This window comes from Engraulis encrasicolus, chromosome 22, assembly GCF_034702125.1.
Source record: "Engraulis encrasicolus isolate BLACKSEA-1 chromosome 22, IST_EnEncr_1.0, whole genome shotgun sequence".
In the NCBI taxonomy this organism is placed as follows: Eukaryota; Metazoa; Chordata; class Actinopteri; order Clupeiformes; family Engraulidae; genus Engraulis; species Engraulis encrasicolus.
The window spans coordinates 48,019,988-48,040,793 of record NC_085878.1 but is presented as its reverse complement, the minus strand read 5'-3'; the positions used below and the strand labels follow the sequence as shown (position 1 = coordinate 48,040,793).

At 45.8% G+C, this 20,806-nt stretch overlaps 1 protein-coding gene across 1 annotated transcript in view; it reads left to right on the top strand.

Moving 5' to 3' along the window:
• Positions 1-20,806, top strand: part of itfg1 (integrin alpha FG-GAP repeat containing 1) — a 252,316-nt gene that overhangs the window by 901 nt on the left and 230,609 nt on the right. Inside the window, exons 3-6 of the mRNA XM_063188433.1 lie at positions 214-347; positions 671-728; positions 2,190-2,264; positions 2,669-2,763. Of these exons, the coding sequence (XP_063044503.1) occupies positions 214-347; positions 671-728; positions 2,190-2,264; positions 2,669-2,763 (362 nt within the window). The remainder of the gene's footprint in view (positions 1-213; positions 348-670; positions 729-2,189; positions 2,265-2,668; positions 2,764-20,806) is intronic.

Below are 20,806 nucleotides of genomic sequence, written 5' to 3'. Positions count from 1 at the left end.
TGCTCCACAGTCAAGTACAAGTTATAGGCTGGCTCATGGCACTATTAGTAGCCTGCAACAAAGAAGGCTACTCTTTACTTCATTTTGCTACAAGAACAGTCACATTTATTAATGAAAGACCATCTGTTTCTTTCTTTCTCTCTCTCTCTCTCTCTCTCTCTCTCTCTCTCTCTCTCTCTCTCTCTCTCTCTCTCTCTCTCTCTCTCCTCTCAGTGGTATGGCTATCACCAGTGTTGTTCCAGGGGACTATGATGGAGACTCCCAAATGGACATTCTTCTTACCACAGTCTCAAAAGCAACACCTGAAACCAAAGCGTTTGTCTTCTGGGGCAATAATCAGACTTTGGGTAATTCAGATCATCCCTCGTACTCAACCGTGCTAGCACACAGCTCTTTGATCAGCTTGATTGATCAGACAGTGTTGTCTAGTTTTAAGTGATTATATGGTTATATGTCCACTAATAACCTTCCTATTCACATCATAAATAAAAAAGCAGCACATTACTTAATTATTGACATTTGACCATTAATCTCCCAAGACAAAAGTACTATTGCCTATAATTGGATAATTAGGGTCTAAGTGAAGCACTTTTTATGTTATGCCATTCGTTCAATAGTTTTGCAACTCTGTTTTAAACTGCCTGAAAATGTCTTTTGCTTAAATCGATAGATAAAGCTGCGAGGGTTGACCTGAACAAGACCTTCCATGATGAGCCTCTGGTTATGGAGTAAGTCCATTTGTACATTAGTACGCATGCACACACACACACACACACACACACACACACACACACACACACACACACATATGGCTATAGTGTATAGAGTGTATAAAAGTAGCCAAACTCAGTAATCGTACGGGTGAGCCATTAGTGCCTTACCGACTACTGAGCCACCCAACTGAAACGGCCTTGCTGTCACTAACTTGCTTTGAGGGCTGCCAGAGCAGAAGGACAATCTTCAGTGCTTCTCCTACTCGACCTTCTCTATCTGCTGCCTTCGACATGGTCAACCATAACATACTTCTTACTATACTCTCAAGTATGGGCATCAAGTGCACATTCCAGTCCTGGTTCAAATCCTACCTCACTGGGTGCTTATTTAACGGGTCATGGCAAGGACTGTCCTCAACTCATAGCCTCTCCACAGGAGTGCCCCAAGGATTGGTGCATGGACCCCTCCTATTTGCCATGTACACTACCCCACTGGGCCTTGTTATCCGCTCTCATGCTTCTCATACCACTGCTAGGCTGATGACACAGTCATTAGAGCCAGAGGACTCTACATTTTCAGCACGCATCACCGTTTCCCTCTCCAAACTATCCACATGGATGAAGGAACATCCTAAACTTTGCTAAAACTGACCTCCTGGTGATCCCAGCTAAGGATTCATGCTGCCATGATATCAAACTCAAAATGGGCTCAGCCACTGTCGGATCAAGGAAGGGGAACTCTCACACCTTGTATGCCGATGCAATAGTGTCCTTTTATTGCATGTTTTGACAATAAAAAAAGTGCTACCCAAGTGAACAGTGCAAACGTTTCGGTCCCATTCAGACCATCCTCAGCCACTGTGGCCCCAAATTAGTTTGCAAGAAATCTGGGTGTCATGATTGATAACCATTTACTGTTCTCTGACCACATAGCCTTGGTTGCTCGGTCATGCCACCTCTCACTGTTCAATATACAAAAGATCACACTGTGCCTCACCCAATATGCCATTCAGCTTCTGGTACAGGTCATGGTCATCTCTGACCTCAACTACTGCAACTCCATCTTGACTGCAATAAGACCCTTGCAAATGTTCCAGAACACGGCAGTGCATCTGGTGTTCACCCAACCCAAAAGAACACATGTCATGCTGCTTTTTGTCAACCTGCATTGCCTACCGATGGCCGCTCGAATTTAACACAAGGTCCTGACCCTTGCCTACAAACCTACAGCAGGTTCTGCTCCGGCTTACCTGAAGGCTATGCTTAAGCCATATGTTCCTTCCAGGGTGTTGCATTCCTCTAGTGCCAACCATTTAGCTTTGCCCTCTACTAACACAAGTCTCTCCCAGTCCAAACGGTTTTGTACCTCAAAAGTGAATAAGCTACCAGTTGCTACATGGGCTAAATGTAATGAAATTGAATATAATGTTCAGCCATTGGATATAATTCAGCAATTTCTATCTTCTGTAATTGCAGTTTTAATGGTGACATGATCCCAGACATCTTTGGAGTTGTTGAAGGCACCACGAAAGTCTGTTATCTCACAAACCGGTAAGTCACTTAAGAGCACTTTCGTGTCTCAGACAGGGCTGCTGAATTGTATACATTTAGTAAGAGGAGTTGAGTGCTGGCATATGGTTAGTGGTTCACTCCAGCTCTTCTCCTTGAACTGTGATCTCGTGGTAGAAAAATGTATGTGTTGACAGAAGTAAATAAAATTATTTCCTAAAATGGAACAGTTCTAGCAATTATTGATTGATTGATGGATTTTATTGTTTGATTGATTTAATAATTGATTGAATATTTGATTGGTGTGCTCCAGCCTCTCCTTTCCAATACATGTATCCTGTAACATGGATATCCCAAATAATGTGTAATGTCCTTCACGATTATGTACCCCTCATAGTTCATGTGTACGTTGTCTTATGTACGTACTGTATACCGCCTGTTTGCAGGCAAGTGGTGTGGCAAGATGTTCTGGACGGCAACGTGAAGATGCGCGTCCCCCACTCCAACGCCTTCATCGACCTCAACAAAGACTTCACTGCCGGTAAGCAACTCACTCCTTCTCCCACTGTGGAAATGCAAAACACGTCTTAATGAAGACTGCAACTATCTAGGGAGCACCACTTCTGCATCTTTTTCGCCGCCTTCCTCGGTTTCTCCCGATGCTGTGTTTAGTTTCGGCATCAGCTTAGCAGATTGTCCCAGAGGGGTGTCTGTACTTGCTAATGAGCTGGGGACGAACGAACACACACTCTCTCTCTCTCTCTCTCTCTCTCTCTCTCTCTCTCTCTCTCTCTCTCTCTCTCTCTCTCTCTCTCTCTCTCTCTCTCTCTCTCTCAGGATACCGTATGCAAAGTGAGCTGTGACGGTGACCATAATTAAGAAATGCACCTAAAGGATGATTTTAGTGAAATGTAACTTGAGGTACAAAGCTGTAGATGGATAAGACACAGGATAGCCCCATTTTCTTGTACTTGGCAAAACTTTTTCTCTGGATTCTCTAAGATGGTGTGTATAGTTTAATAAGTTTTGTGCCTGCTGGGTATTTTTGTTTAATAATTTTTTTACTTGGCTGAGCAGGGCGTTTGATAGAGCTCTGCAATAATATCCTGAATGTGTGCATTGCACGATTTGCTTAGCAGCGACTGTGTAATTATTTCTTAATGTATTCAGCAATGCTTTTTCTCTGGATAAAAAAGCTGATGAAATGAGATGTGGAATCTAAGGTGGCCGAGTCCTTATGGTGCCTTTTGTGGTTTTGCTCCATGTTCCCTGTCTTCAGTGTGATGACCCATCCCTTTGTGTAATTGGCTGCCTGGGAGAAAGGTTGCGGTGAAGTTGCGTTTTTGTTTTAAAGTTCACAGACTTGCAACTCCATGAATACACAGCCACTATAAATAAGCTAAAAAACACAGACTGCTTCATACACTCTCTTCACGTGGCAATAGTTTGAGGAGCTTGGAAAAAACACTGTATGGCAAGACCCAGACACATGTAGAGTTACTTGGGCACAATTCCTTTCGTGCTGAACAAAAAAGTAGTGTTTTGTGGATAAAAGTTCGCACACTCCTTTGGATTTTTTCTTCTTTAAGTTATTTTTTCTTTTTATGCATTAACTGGCAAGCATGATGACGTTTTGACCTCTCGGTCTTCCTCAGATTCTTCCTCGAGTGAATCTGAGAGAGACAGAGAGGTCGAAATGTCATCCTGCTTGCCAGTGAACGAATAAAAAGAAAAAATAACTTGAGGAAGAACAAATCCAAAGGAGTGTGCAAACTTTTTTTCCACAAGACCCAGACACATATATGCATACAGGTTGTTCGAAAGGAGTGGCATTGAATAATCATGACCTAAAAATGTGTATAGCGTCTATAGCATTTATATTTTTGAGCTGTTTGACGTGGTCTCTCAGGATATGTCAGGTTGTGATGTATTGTACCATGATTTTGGCCTCTGTCTTCCTGTGTCTCTGCTTTGCTTCTCTCATTTTGATATCTGACTCCTCTGGCATTCTGAGTAGAACACTCAGGTTTAGATATTTTGCGGGTTCTCTCATGCTCCTGCCGCACCTCTCTGCCCCTCTGCCTGTCTCCCTCTCTCTCTCTCTCTCTCTCTCTCTCTCTCTCTCTCTCTCTCTCTCTCTCTCTCTCTCTCTCTCTCTCTCTCTCTCTCTCTCTCTCTCTCTCTCTCGCATATGGTTACCACATTCATACTCACACATTGACTAGCTCTAACTGACCCAGGCACTTAGCCTGTTTTACAGGGCTCGCGTCTGAAGTCAGTCAGTCAGGCGGACAGGGTCTTTGCGAAGGGCTCCTTTGTTCCCTAGAGAAGGCAGATTAAAACGTAGCAAAGCTTCAGTGGTTTCCCTCTTTTGGCTTAGAGGCGGCCAACGCCGGTCCCATTTTCCCCACCACTGAGTAGCTAAATCGGCCTGATCCGGCAGATTGTTTGTGCCAAGCTTTTGTCACCTCGCTGCTGTCACTCAGAATCATGCTTTTCAGTCTTAAGGGGTTTCGGTGCAGGCTCCTTCTCTGCAGTCTCCTGTGGGAGATAAGGGTGTGTGTGTGTGTGTGCGTGTGTGCGTGCGTGCGTGCGTGCGTGCGTGCGTGCGTGCGTGCGTGCGTGCGTGCGTGCGTGCGTGCGTGCGTGCGTGCGTGCGTGCGTGCGTGCGTGCGTGCGTGCGCACCTGACCGATGTATCTGTTTGTATGTGTACAAGTCTTTTGTGTGAGCATATGTGTGTGTGGCCTTGTGTGTCAATGCTTCTGTACAAGGTGTTTGTGTGTGTGTGTGTGTACTTGCACAGCTGTACAAGTATTTTGTGTGGTCGTGTGTGTGTGGCCATGCTTGTGTGGTCATGTGTGAGATTGCAAGTTCATGAGTGTGTGTGTGTGTGTAGGCTTAAAATGCAACTGTGTGTTTGTATGTGTGTTCCTCTGTGCCTTCACCCCAGCCTGTGTGCACTGCCTCCCTCTCTTGCTCTTCAATATTTGCCAACTGGGCTGTGTCTCACTAACTAGCGCATAAGCATCAATATTTATGCTGCAGTGTGAGTGTGAGTGTGAGTGTGAGTGTGAGTGTGAGTGTGAGTGTGAGTGTGAGTGTGAGTGTGAGTGTGAGTGTGAGTGTGTGTGTGTTTCTGTCTGTGTGTGAGCTCCTTCTCCCAAGGATCCAGGCATCCAGAGAACACCGGAGAAAGGTCAGGATATGTAAACCAAATATGACACACACACACACACACACACACACACACACACACACACACACACACACACACACACACACACACACACACACACACACACACACACTATCCGCAGCAGACAGACCAAGGCTGTGGAGCGAGCCAAGTCCGCCAGCCGGCATGGTGGTGAAGGGGAAGGAGACATGCACACTTTCTCAAAGGGAAATGTGCGCACCTTGGACTGCCACTGCCTTGAAGTCGTACACTTGCAAGACGGGGCTCAAAGCCCCACAAACATTTCCAACAATTAAGAAGGGAACAGACTTTAAAGTGTGGAAGTGAACATTATAGCAGTTCCTCTTTGGCCACTTCACAATTTATTTGCAAATGATTTAAAGTGTACACGATCGTTCAGCAGTATTTCTGTTGTGGTGCAAGTTGAAAAGCACAACAAAACTACGAGAATGTCACTGCAATACAGAAATGTGTGCTCTGAACTCTCTCTCTCTCTCTCTCTCTCTCTCTCTCTCTCTCTCTCTCTCTCTCTCTCTCTCTCTCTCTCTCTCTCTCTCTCTCTCTCTTCCCCTCTTCGTCTCTCTCTCTCTGTCCGCTCTCTCTGCTCTCTCTCTTCCCTGTAGGCCTGTAGTTAGCATAATTCATGTGCTACTGTAGCACCGTGGTGGAGGGTGGCAGCTGCGGTGCAAAGGGCCAGCCAGGTGCAGCTCGTTGTCTTTGCCTAATGAGAGCTGGGAGGCAGGCAGGCAGGCAGGAGCCAGAGGAGAAGGGGCCCGTGGGGGTGGGGGGTGGTGGTCTCTTGCGCTTGCCCCCTACCAGCATGGGAGCAATGGGGAGTTAAACACTTTTTTTGCACTTTGGAAATAAACTCTGTTAGCGCAGTGGGTCTTGTGAGAGGGGTGCGTGAATTAATACACAGATGTGTATGTACACAGACATATATGCCCGCACCTTGAACACACACACGGGCACACAGACACCCCCCCCCAAACACACACAGTAATTGGCTGGTACATGATTGTTGATCCATCTGATGGTTTTTCTGTGACTATGGAAGCATCTCTATGTATGTGCATGTGCATGTGCATGTGTGTGTGTGTGTGCGTGTGTCTGTCCATGTAAAAGGCAGTTTCACTTGAACAGCAGCTGTGGAGGAAGTGTAATACATTTCAGCAGAAAAAGAAGTCCGACATGTGGGCAAAGCAAGTGGCCAAAGAGGAAGTGTAATCAAGAGCTGCAGTAGAAAAGACGAGAAGAGGAAGGAAAAACTCTCGTGAATAGGACAGCACAGAAATTGAGAAGTGTGTTGTCTTGCCTTGTCATTAACTGTGATGGTGTTGGTTTTTGTGCTCATGCACGTGTACATTTGTGTGGTAGTGTATGCATAAAGACCAGTGGTTGCCTGGCCATCTGCAGTGGCTTTGTCATATTTCATACATTTGCTATTCAAAGGAGATCAGCAACACATGGTGGATTGATCCTTTGCCCAGCAATGATGATGACAATGATGATGATGACGATGATGATGATGACGAGGAGGAGCAGCAGGAGGAGGAGGAGGATGAGGAGGATGAAGCATATTAGAATTGGCCTGTTGTCATCTTAATGTTGACAATGATGGCGATGGTGGTAATGCTGATTATTAAAATAAGGAGAGTAGACATGATGATGATGATGATTAGGCCAATCCAAACTGCTGATGGTGACTGATTATGGCAGTGGCAGTGATGATGTTTGTATTGACAATAGTGATAGTAATTTTGTGTTTTACTCCTCGACCCTCGTCTCTGATGGTTGCGAAGGATGGTGGATGGTGATGATGTCAATGGTGACGTCAATCAATTTCATTACCATTATCAGCAATCTGACAATGACGATGATCAGTTTGATCATTTCTGGGTCAGAACCAGCCATTTTCTGCCAAATGCGGAAACCTCAAGTGACCTTCCTGCATAATGACACTGACCAGCATTGTGAAGGGCAACTCTGTGGCCTTCTCTTCTTGTTTTATTAAAGGTGAACACTGGCTCTCAGTCACCAGCACAAAATGTCCTTCGAAAATAGTTCCTGAAAGCCAAAAGCCTCTTACTTTTAAGTTCCAATGGAACACAACATTATCTGTTATTTTCGACCTCTGATGGCTTTAAAGGCTTCTTTCTTAGAGGAAAAAAACAAATGTATTTTTTGTTTGTCTGGGGAAAAAAATCAATTTTTGACCTGGGAGAGGTTTAGTTCCTTCTACTGTAGATGTAATATCACATAAGCAAGCCAGTTTATTATATTCCTGCCCTTACTGTGAAAAGCCAAGGATGATAAAGTACGCGTGTGTGTGTGCGCGTGCGTGTTTGTGTGTGTGTGTGTGCGCGCAAGCGTGCATGTGTGCATGTGTGTGTGTGCGTGTGTGCTTGTGCGTGTGTGTCGCACTCACACGTTGGTGTGTTTGGAAGATGAGTCGTAAACATCGCTAGCCTGCACACAGACACACAAGTAGGCCATGTCCTTTGAAGGCTTGGAGCAAGCTAGTCCAAAATTGCATCTTGCATGGTGTCAGGGACCTCATTTATGGTTTAAATTGGACTGTCCAGGTCACCCCTCGGCATGGGTGGCCATACATCACTTATCAAGGTTAGCGAGGATCGGCGGATGAGAGAGCGAGAGAGAACGAGAGGGAACGAGAGCGAGAGAGAGCGAGATCGAGAGAGAGGTGATGGTATATAGATAGCTTGTTGTTAAGGAGGATGTTCAAGGAGTGCAAAAACATCAAAAGTCTATTTTGCCGCGATTTATGCCCTTCTTTTCTTTTCACCAAAGCTCTGACGTGACTAATGTTTTCAATGCTTAATTGCGCCTCTCGACATGGAAGGTTGCTGCTGTTGAATGCTGCAAGACTTCTAAGTGCCTGGTCAGATTGGGGTGAGAGAAGGGTGCCGGAGGAGGATCAGAGAGTTGTTCACCTCTGAGGCGGAGAGTCGGATTGGAGTGGCTCGTCTCCAGGGTGGCTGGGTTGGTTGGTTGGTTGGATGCAACGCTTCAGTGGGCCCAGCGCTTCCTGGTCTCTGAATTACCTGCCTCTGGTCTTTTTCTCGGCCAAACACACAATCGATTCCTGGCAGTATAATAAGATTGAATTAGCCAGTGCCTTCAAAACCGTGACTCTGAGGGATTTCACGTTGATTCCCCCTTTTTTCTCGTCTTCATCTTATCTCGTTCTCTTTCTCTCCTTTTGTCTTTATATGTCTGACTCCCTCTCTATGTCTCTTTCTGACTGTCCCTATGTCTTTCTCTCTCTCTCTCTCTCTCTCTCTCTCTCTCTCTCTCTCTCTCTCTCTCTCTCTCTCTCTCTCTCTCTCTCTCTCTCTCTCTTTTCTCTCTTTTCTCTCGTTTGTGTGTGTATCCTATAAGATAACTCCGATATCGTTTGGATCACCATCATCTTCACACTTTCCAATTGCTCTTATCAAGCCACTGCTCAGGGATGTCTGCATCTCATTAATTAAATAGGTGATCATTGCCAAACAATTATAGATGTCGTTATGTGCGAACAATGCACCAAAAGAGCGACTGGGACTGGGAGACTCTCCCAGCTAGCCGGTTGCCAGGCAACCTTGCAGCAATCGCGGAGCTGCTCCAAGCTACAGCCAATTATGTGGCCCTCTCTCATCGAGAGCGACAAGTTAATTTTTAGAAGGGTTGTAAAAGGAAACAGATTTGCCACATTAGCGACTAGGGGAAGTTTTGTAGAGTGACTCCACCACCCCAGAGCCCCCCCGCTGATTTGCAGATGTGAGTGTGTTTGTGCGTGTGTACACAAAATTTCACTCATTTTTTTTTCTCATGCTCAAATTTTCAATCACTCATCCAGCTCTGTGGGTGGGAGTATGGGAGATCTCAGATGTAACCCATCCTGTGCTGCCACATTGTGTGCGTATGTGTGTGCATGTGCGTGCCTGCAGCATGTTTTAGAACAGCCAGTACTGCCTACCCTTTGTGACTATACATTTACTCTTATGTGTAAATAACTTGCACACACAGCTATTTACCCATACATCTATCTGCTCACAACTCTGATACCCTAAGAAGGAATTTAACATATTGATTGAAAAAAAAAGTTTGCATCGCACAATGTCCCCAAAATACATCAGACTGTATGTAGTATGTAGGAATACACTGCATAGTTGTGTGTGTGTGTGTGTGTGTGTGTGTGTGTGTGTGTGTGTGTGTGTGTGTGTGTGTGTGTGTGTGTGTGTGTGTGTGTGTGTGTGTGTGTGTGTGTGTGTGTGTGTGTGTGTGTGTGTGTGTGTGTGTAAATCACAGACTGTGGATAGTGGAGCGGTCAGGCGCTGCGATGAGCTGAGAGATGGCCTAGTATAATGCGAGTCCCTCCTCCGATAACCACTAGCCCCAACACCCCCACCACATCTCCCTTCCCCACCCCCTTCACCGCTATCAAATCATATTCGTCCTTCACCGCATCATGTCTTGAAAGACTCTCTATACCGTGTCAGATTGTGTCAGATCCTGTGGAATTGTAATGAAGCAGATTGTCCTGTATATTCATTATATCTTGGACGTTCGCAAACACGGAGGACTTCAAGCTGTTTGTTCATTCATGCATGAATTGATCGATATTATGATCTCAGTTGTGTTTAAATTTACTCGACCTCCCCCCAATTCCTGTAAGGGCTTTTAAGGAGTTCGATATATATGTGTAACTCTGTTCATAATGAAATATTACTGACATTAGTTTAATGTAGCTAAAATTACAAAAATCTTTTTTTCAAATTTAGTATATGCTGTGCTTTTTGTGATTTCTTCATTGACACAATTATTCAACCCCATGAAGAGTAGCCTTCTACCTGTTCAATCAGGTATTAAAAAAGACCAGTCGATGTGACCAGAACCATAACGAGAAGAAATAGAGTAGATTCAAAAGGACTGTTATACTCTTCTTCGACACTCCTTCTAGCTTCTTCTAGACCATCAATGGTATCTGGTACCGTCACTTGTATCATGAAACGTTGGGAATAGCCCAATAAATAGAGAAGAGGTCATTTCTCCTCATTAGGAACAATATGGTTGAAAACATTGCACAGAGATTAAACTTCAGGAACCACAATGGGAAGTGTTATTTACAAGTTTAAATTTAAATGCATAACTTGTGGCAGAAAGATGATGCTGACAGCAAATGCTGTCTAATACCTTAAGCGAAGGGTGGGGGAAAGTGAGATACAATGAGGTACATTTTCAGTTCAGTCTATAAGACAGACGCTGCTCCATGAAGGACTCCATGCAGAATTCCCAGGTGCATGTCCCTGCAGATTCCAAAGAACAAAAAGAGTGGACTTTAGGATGTCAGTAAGGATGTAAGATAATCTTGCGAAAAGACATTTCAGTTGGGTGAATAATTCAGAAAATAACTGTATGTGTTTTTTTTCTCTTATCTTGAAACATCTGTAATGTGTGGTAGAAGGAATATATTTCTGGCTAAATTAGTCTTGCTTTTCAGCTGAAATTGATGGCGGGTCATCTTGTATAATTTTGCTTCAAAATCTTAGAATCAGAGGACGGGAACATCACAGTCTTTATTTTGAGGAGCTGAGTGCTTGGATATTTTCATCAGGCCATTTAAAAAAAAGAGTGTGTGCTAGAAAGGTAAAAAAGAATAATGATTATGTTTCCATCATTGACTACAAAGAGTTTCTGAGGACTTTCAGGCCAAGTTTTTTTGTGGACAAAGCCATGTCAGAGACCAAAAAGACAAGCTCAGTGTAATGATGGAAGCATACCCATAATTGCTAGTGATGATCACAGACACCATACTGTATTCATCCTCCTAAGCCAGTGAGAAGTTGCAAAACTAACAACTGGTTGCGAGGAGTGCCTTTCACAATTGTATCATGGCCAGACAATTCAATGTAAATCATTTTTTGCCAGTACCAACATATCTCTAAATTCAAAAGAATTTTCAGATGTCAAACCTTTGGATGTTTACCCACTATTTCTTCAAAAAAATCTGATTTTAAAATGTAAATCGAAAAATAGCTCCAAGATGGGCACCAAGATGGATGCAATTACATTTCTCCATATTGCGTGGAACTCATTAGGCGAATAAGCAGAAACACTACTCTAGCACTGTGCAAGTGTACCAAGTAGTTGGGGATTAAAAAGTGAAATTCAAGTACATTGAATCTTAAATTTCCACAAATTGAGGGTTTGTTAGTGACTGCACACTCCCTCGCTCAGGTGTAAAACCAGATAGCAGCAGCATCTATTCCTGATTTTGCCCGCATGAAGTACACAGTCGAATTAGCTCCTTCACCTTGTTGGGTTTATAAATAATGGCTATTCCAAGAAAATGTGTCGCCTCCCAGTTATTTTTGTTTGTCAAATATTTAAACAAGTACAGTAAAAGTATGGGCACAGAATGTTCTAGAAATCCAAGCTTGCCCTAGCAACCTGCTACTATTTTTGCAGAGCTCCTCTAGGCTAGCTGGCAGGGCATCAAACAAAGAAACAAGCAAGAAAGAGGGAGAGAAAGGGGGAAGGTAAAGGACAAAAAAAGGCTCTGCTGTTTATTTTGGTAAACTGGAGTTAATAGATACATCTAAAAAAGGCAAGAATAAAAGAATAAACAGCCCAATAGATGTATGTCATGCTGATGCTAAGGCTTTTGGCCAGGAGGGGTAACTGTACACAGGCAGTGTGTTTTAGCTCAGTGTGCAGAATCTCTGTCTCTGTCTCTGTCTCTGTCTCTGTCTCTGTCTCTCTCTCTCTCTCTCTCTCTCTCTCTCTCTCTCTCTCTCTCTCTCTCTCTCTCTCTCTCGCATCATCTACATGCTAATATGCCCCCTAGGGGCCCAGAGGTAGTCTAATTAATGATAAGCAATCAAATTAAGGTGGGGGCGTATTAATGCAGCAGTTTATAATGAGTCCACACACACAAAACAACAACAGGAATATTTGTCCCTATTTTAATTAGTGTGTGTGTGTGTGTGTGTGCGTGTGCGTGTGCGTGTGCGTGTGCGTGTGTGTGTGTGTGTGTCTGTGTGTGTGCGTGTGTGCGTGTGTGCGTGTGTGAGTGTGTGCTGTGTGCGTGTGCGTGTGCGTGTGTGTGTGCGTGTGTGTGTGTGTGCATGCTTGTGTGTGCTTGTGCGTGTTTGTGTGTGCTTGTGCGTGTTTGTGTGTGCTTGTGCGTGTTTGTGAGTGCTTGTGCGTGTTTGTGGGTACTTGTGTGTGTTTTTGTGTGCTTTTCTGTGTGTGTGTTTTGTTTTGTAGAGGAAAAGTGTCTCTAGAGAGGTGTCATCTTGGGAGTTTGTCTGCAAGTCTCGAGGCCTTAAAAAAAGAAAAAAAATCTCTTGTATTTTCTTAAAACTATCCTGAATGTAAACACTCTTGCAATTCACTCACTCACTCACTTCATTCACTCACTTCATTCACTCATTTCATTCACTCACTCACTCACTCACTCACTTCACTCACTTTGCTCGCTCACTCGCTCAGTCACTCGCTCAGTCACTCGCTCAGTCACTCACTCACTCACTCACTCACTCACTCACTCACTCACTCACTCACTCACTGCTTTCTTTTCCTGTCTAATCCACAAATCCAGTGCTGCTATTCTGTCTCCCATTCGAACCTGTGACATTGAGGTGTTTATCCACCTTTCATCCCCTCTCCGGATCTTCTTCTCGTGTGCTTTTCAGTCCTCCGTCTCCAGCTCTGCTCTGCAGCGTGCCTTCCAGGTTCATCTACAGATGCTGTTATACATCTTTTCTCCTGCCAAGCTTATCTTTTCATCCATCCGTCCACACAGCAGGAGATGTTTTCATTTCCTTGTTTCTTCTTTCTACTCTCTTTTCTCGGCTTCTTCCGTTTCGAACAGTATAATTCCTGAAGGTGTATGACTCACTGAAGAATGCTGCGCATGCATACGCACACGCACACGCACACGCACACGCGCGCACACACACACATACTGTACACACATACACACACACGCATACACATATACACATGATAATACACTAACAAGTATGAACACACAAGTGCACACACACTCATCCACAGGCAAACTGACATATGCACACACACACACACACACGCACATACACACACATACACACATGCACATAGTCACGATATACTTGCTATTCACTCATTCAGAACAGACTCATGGTATTATTACAAAGATGCCCACTGTCATTTCTACGTATGTGCAAACCTACATGTTCCCTGAGGATATACCCCAACCAACATGTATGGCCGCTCTCCATGTGACCTCTGAAATCTCTGTGTGAATGTAATAATAGAGTTTGCAAGTGGGTAGTTTAAGGTTACCTTGCATGTGGCGGATTAGTATTTTAACAGCATCAGGGTGTCTAAGGAAAAATCCCAATGGCGTATATCATAATTTTTGAATTTTATTTACAAACAATGGCAATTGGACTTCATGCAATTATGGTATTTGTAAGATTGATCAAAGAAGTCAGGAGTGACAAATCATGTACGTGTCTGCGGGAGCGCGAAACACCATTCATGTTTCCATAGAGATTCGGATCTTAGGGACCATCATGGCGTTATGCTAACAAGAAAAACTACATACAGTCTTCCGGGTGACACAGTTAGGAAATGGGGAAAAAAAGTTTTGCTTCAGCCATGTAGTCCCCTTTTTAAATCTAAATGAGCTTTGGATTGTCACCTTCTCCTTGTCTTGATCTCTATCGCTGTCTCTCTCTTTCTATGACACCCCCCCACTCTCTCCCATATATCCCTCCATCCCTACCCTCCCTCACTGCTGTCATGTCTTCATCTTTCACTCACGCACGCACTCACGCACTCACGCACTCACTCACGCACTCACGCACTCACGCACTCACGCACTCACGCACTCACGCACTCACGCACTCACGCACTCACGCACTCACTCACTCACTCACTCACTCACTCACTCACTCACTCACTCACTCACTCACTCACACTCAAGCTGAATAGTCTTTCCGCACTGTGCTGACCCACGCTCTCCCAAACTCCCTTCTCCCCCTAGGTCTGTGGCAGGTAGCAACAGCTACATTCCTACTCCATCCGTCCACCATTCCTCCTCCACCCCCTCTACCTTTGTCATCCCTCTGTCCATCTCTCTTTCAGGCCTTCTGCATCCTTCCTCCACCCCTCTCACCTTTCTCCATCCCTCCTGCACCCTCTTTCTCCGCCATCTCTCCCACTCCTACATCCAGCTATGTCAGAGGCAGAGGGTCCAGTCCTGGGTCTGCACCCCTCTTCCTCCATCCCTCTCTCCCTCGTCCTTCACTCCTGCATCCCTCTCTCTTCCTCTCTTCAGCTCTCTATCTGAATCTCCCTCCCCTCCCTCCTCCTTCCCTCCCTCCTGCATCCCTCTCCCCCCTCCTCCCTCCCTCCAGCATCCCTCCTTTCAGCTGTGGCAGCAGCTGAGACAGCGGAGAAGGCACGGAGAAGACAGCGGTTGTTTGAGGGGGCTGATCTAATCCCCTGCTCTCCTCCTGCTGCACCTACGTTGTCTCCTTAATGGCATTACGGGATTATTTCTCCCCCGAGCAGCATCTCTCACACTCTCCCCCTCCACACTCCTCCTGCGACATGCCTGCCACCACCAGTGTATTGCAGCCAGAAGAATGGAGAGCGAACAGGTTGAGAGAGAGAGAGAGATGGAGGGAGATAATGAAAGGGGGGAGAGAATAAGAATGAGAGAGAGACTGAGGGACTGAGACAAGAATTGAGAAAGCAACTGACTTCAGGGGAGAGAGAGGGAATGAGAGAGAGAGAGAGAGAGAGAGAGAGAGAGAGAGAGAGAGAGAGAGAGAGAGAGAGAGAGAGAGAGAGAGAGAGAGAGAGAGAGAGAGAGAGAGAGAGAGAGAGAGAGAGAGAGAGAAGAGAGAGAGAGAGAGGAGAGAGAGAGAGAGAGAGAGAGAGAGAGAGAGAGAGAGAGAGAGAGAGAGAGAGAGAGAGAGAGATGGAGGGAGTGAGTATGTGTTTCAGGCTTCAAAAGGCTGCTGCAGCGGAGGGGTGTAGCGTATTGGCTTATGTAGGATTTATTTATTTATGGGCTTACACACACACACACACACACACACACACACACACACACACACACACACACACACACACACACACACACACACACACACACACACACACACACACACACACACACACACACAAATACAAACACAAACACACACACACACACACACACATCCTTCTCCTCCTTCTCCTCCTTCTCCCCCAGTTCCCATGCCCTAAATATCATACTTACTAACTTCATCAAAAGAGGACAAGATTGAAGGGTGAGGGGTGGGTTGGGGGTTGATATGAGGGCGGATGGGGGTGGAGTAGGGGTTGAATACTCTCTCTCTCTCTCTTTCTCTCTTTCCTGCAGTCAGTTGCTTTCTCAATTCCGTATCCTGTTATGTCTCGGTTTCCCCTTCCGCGGCTGTGTGAAAAAATACCCAACATCGAGGCACTCTGCTCTGCGCCAGTCCATGCAGTGTAGGAGGAAGAGGAGGAGAAGAAAATGGTTGGGGATGGCAGTGAAGGAGTGTGGGGGGGCGAACATGTGTAGACGCTGTAGACGATTTATATTAACAAGCTTTGAGGCCGAGTGATTAGAGGCGAAAAGCATTAGCCAGCGCTGCTACTACGCTAATTCTCTTTGGCTGTTTCCACGCAGTAGAGTAGTGTGGCGTAGCATTAGCGAGCAAGCGAAGGAGCTGCTAACTTGTGACAGAATGGCATATTCGGGGGATTTTATATCACATGTATCTTTAATCAAAGACGGTATAAAAAAAGTGTGTGTTTGAGGGCCGTGTGTGTGTGTGTGTGTGTGTGTGTGTGTGTGTGTGTGTGTGTGTGTGTGTGTGTGTGTGTGTGTGTGTGTGTGTGTGTGTGTGAGAGAGATATGTCTGTGTGTGTGTGTGTGTGTGTGTGAGAGGAACGTCTGTGTGTGTGTGTCTTGACTTCTCTGACGTTTGGAGTGTATGTAAGCCCATACCTTATGTAAACATCAGGAAATGGACACATTACATATAGGCTATATCATCTTGGTTTACTTACTTTGCATATTCATCTGTGCAGGCCCTTCCATGTTCATACGGTATTTGAGTTCTTTAAGGACCGGATGCTTATACAGGGACCTGCTTTGAGTTCTTAGTACCACTCTCTGTCCCCTATTAAAAGTGTGTGTGTGTGTACACACACACACACACGAGTGCACGAGTTCACGCGTGCGCGAGTGTGTGTGAGGTTGGTGGGGGATATCTATTTCAGTGCCTTGCAGCTTTGACATTTTGCAGATAATGTCAAAGGCCACAAAAGCACTGTGTGTGTCAACGTCTCCGGTGGTGTCACTGAGCGAGAGAGGGAGAGGGAGAGAAAAAGAGAGGTGTAGGGAGGGAGAGAGCATTAGAGCAAATCGATTCACACCAGGGAATAGAGAAATGCTGTGCCCCAATTTGGCACCCTTCCACATTCATAGATACATGCCCTGTACATGCACATACATTTGCATTACATTCATTTCAATGGTGTACAGTCTGTGAAGTAGTATAAGTTGGATTGCTATAGAAAGTAAACATGCACACAGTCGCTTGCTCTACGTGTATATGTGTGTCTGTGTGCATGGATGGATTATGACTCCATGGGCCCCTGGGCCAGACAACAAGAAGGACCCCCTCTATGAGTGTTGCTAGCTTACAAAAAGATTCAGAGTTTTAGGGCTGATGTTAGAGACCTTATGATGTCAGGGGTTCAGGGGTGGATTCCAATATGCCGACTCCCGTCCTCCCTTGCTCACTTGCCTCCTTGTGTCCTCGTGATGACGTCACCTACAACAGAATTGTATTTCAGTATCTCGCAAAAGCTGAACTTTAATGTCATTTTCTCATTTGCAAACGGGATGGTGAAAGAAGAATAGTCCCCCAAAAGTTATTGTTTTCTACACGGAGGCAGGGCATCAGCAAAACGAGAGGCCACAAGCACAGACTGAGGACAGGAGTCTTCATATTGAAATCCACCCCAGGAGTTTTTATCCCGATAACATGTGACACATATAAACATGCCACAATAAAACAGGCCGCAAGAAGGCCCTGGGCCATACTGAGTAAACTATAGATTCCGATGGTGTTGATTCTAAAGCTGAACAATGATACCCTACACATAGTAATTTGATAATATCCGATGAATTTGTGGCCTTTTGAATGTGTGAAAATTTCGTTCTGTAAGTTCCTCTTGTCCATGAAAAATGCATAAATCCAACACTGGCGTATCTTTTCTGAAGCGTTTTCTGGAAAGATTCTGGAAAAAAATCACAAAAAATTAGATACATTTTTTGCAAATTTGCGATGTTGTCTGTTTTGCCCGGGCCTACTTGTGACCTGTTTTCTTTTGGCTAATCGCAAATTAGAAAATAAATAATGGAAAAATATAGAGGCTTGGGCTTCAAGGCCCCCCTTAACTACTGGGTCCCTGGATCTGGGCCTGGTAGGACATTGCAGTAATCCGGCCTCAACTGTGTGCTCTGTGGGATTCTCATGCCTGACCTTCAGATTGCTGAGTCCCTGCTGCTATACTATGGCACTGAGGAGCGTGGCGATGACAAACCGATACACACTTGCCTCTCTCTGTGTCTGTCTCTCTCTGTCTGTCTCTCTCTTTCTCTCACTCTCACTCTCACTCTCACGCTCTCTCTCTCTCTCTCTCTCTCTCTCTCTCTCTTCCTTGTATACTTGCAAACTCCTTCACTCTCTGTAAACTCAAGCAGTGCTGCACAGTCACATATGCATTGTACAGGTACACACACACACACACACGCACACACGCACACACGCACACACGCACACACACACACACACACACACACACACACACACTTCCTCTCTGTAACTCTCCTACAGAAGTAGCATCAGTGGTCCACCATGTGCTGCAGTAAATATCCACTTTGCAGCTGTACCAAATGGACAGTCCTCCCGAGGGGTAGTGCACTGCAGGCACCCCCAGTGAGGGTTCCCTCCAGCCCCCCTGGCAACAGTAATTGACACCTTGATTCCAATTCCCCAAGGAGGCAGGGAAAGGAGAGGGGGAGGATGAGGTGGTGGTGTGTCGATATCAGCTACCGGTCGAGGTTAGCTGCCACTACAGTAGCGCCCTCTAAGGGTTAGGATTAGGCTTTGGGATGGGATATGTTAACAGGCTATTGGTAGCTCATCTTGACGAAACAGGCCAAGCCAACGGAATAGTGGTCTCACTCACCTATCCAGTCCTCTATCTCCTCTCTCTCCCTCTCTCTCTCTCTCTCTCTCTCTCTCTCTCTCTCTCTCTCTCTCTCCCTCCCCCTCTCTCTCTCTCTCTCTCTCTCTCTAGTGGCTCCACAGCCCCAGAGGCAGTGTGGGGGGAGTCACGGTTAGTTGACCTGGTGAGAGTCTAACAAATAACCTGCCTTCCACAATTACCACTGTAAAAGGTGTGTGTGTGTGTGTGTGTGTGTGTGTGTGTGTGTGTGTGTGTGTGTGTGTGTGTGTGTGTGTGTGTGTGAAAAGAAGTCGCGCAGACCACACACACACACACGCAATGTCTCTACACACACTGTCCATTTTGTCCACTGTTCCAACTCGTGTAATGGCGAAAAAAAGTTGCAGCACAGTACACTACAGTAACTATGTACTGCTGTCCGAGACATCCCTCTCTAATGGTCAGGGCTGTTAGGCCCAGCAGGAGAGCACCTGTCTGCCAGTCCCAGAGAGCCGCATTGGGCAAGATCAGGATCCCACTGAAGGATAAATCACCTAGTTTCACCCTCCTCACCCCCCGAGACCGAGGTTGCAAGGCAGTATGGGACATGTAGTTAATATTAATAAAAGCGCCCCAGGCGGAACGTGGCTGTGCTGTGAGAGATATGTACTGATGCTTCTCGGCAGCTTGGCAGGTATTTGTACGGCTGTGCTGGACACAGACCTGTGCAGAGAATTCAAAATGGGGTTTCTATCGAGAGGCTTTGACCTGCCCTTTACTCACAGTCCTCAGTGGGGAGACTTAAGAGGAGTCTGGCAGACTGTGTGTGTGTGTGTGTGTGTGTGCGTGTGCGTGTGCGTGTGCGTGTGCGTGTGCGTGTGCGTGTGCGTGTGCGTGTGCGTGTGCGTGTGCGTGGGTGCGTGTGAGCTTGCGTGTGTGTGTGTGTGTGTGTGTGTGTGTGTGTGTGTGTGTGTGTGTGTGTGTGTGTGTGTGTGTGTGCGCGTGCGTGCGCGTGCGTGCGTGCGTGCGTGCGTGCGTGCGTGCGTGCGTGCGTGTGTCATGGTTTTGTGTACATATGTGTGTTGGTTTGTGTGTGTGTGCGCATGTGTGTGTGCATGTGCATTTGAGATGTGTGTTGTTGTGGGGTGTGTACCGTATATATCGGTGTCTGGCTGTGTCTTGGGAGGGACATGCCTGCCAGTTGACCTGAGGTTATATGAAGCGACTCCCACCGGACTCCAATGCGGCGTGTAGCCATGGGAGACCGGGCTTCACTTATGAAGGTCACAGCATTAAATCTAAAGCCCGAGACTAACCCCTATAGGACACAAGGGATCTTGTGTGTGTGTGCGTGTGTGTGTGTGTGTGTGTGTGTGTGTGTGTGTGTGTGTGTGTGTGTGTGTGTGTGTGTGTGTGTGTGTGTGTGTGTGTGTGGAGTGTGTGGAGTGTGTGGAGTGTGTGGAGTGTGTGGAGTGTGTGGAGTGTGTGCCAGAGCTGTGTTGGCTGCAGTGTGTTTCTGTGGTGTAGGCCAGTGTTTCCCAACCTTTTTTGTCTCGCGTACCCCCTAAGCCTCTTAGTTGTGCCACGAGTACCCCCTATTTCATGTTCTATATTGCTTTCTCTGTCCTGATGTGACTGCTCCATACATTTGTTATAATAAAAGCATTTTTCCAAGTACCCCCTGCAGTGTGCTCGCGTACCCCTAGTGGTACACGTACCCCTGGTTGGGAAACACTGGTGTAGGCCATTGAGCGTGTGGCGTGTCAGCGTTGTTTATAACTAATGAGCGTGTTGAGGCTGTGAAAATGCCGTAATTAACCGCCAATCTGCACCTCTGCTCAGCCTCGTTTGTCATTCAAATACTCTTTTTCTCTCATCTCCTTTCCATTCTTTTCTTATTCTCTTCTCTTCTCTTCTCTTCTCTTATCTTCTCTTCTCTTCTCTTCTCTTCTCCTCTCTTCTCCTCTTGTCTCGTCTAGTCTCCTCTCCTCTTCCTCTTCTCTTCTCTTCTCTTCTCTTCTCTTCTCTTCTCTTCTCTTCTCTTCTCTTCTCTTCTCTTCTCTCATGTCCTCTTCTCTTCTCTTCTTTTCTTCTTTTTTGTTCTCTTCTCTCCCTTTCCCTCTCCTCTC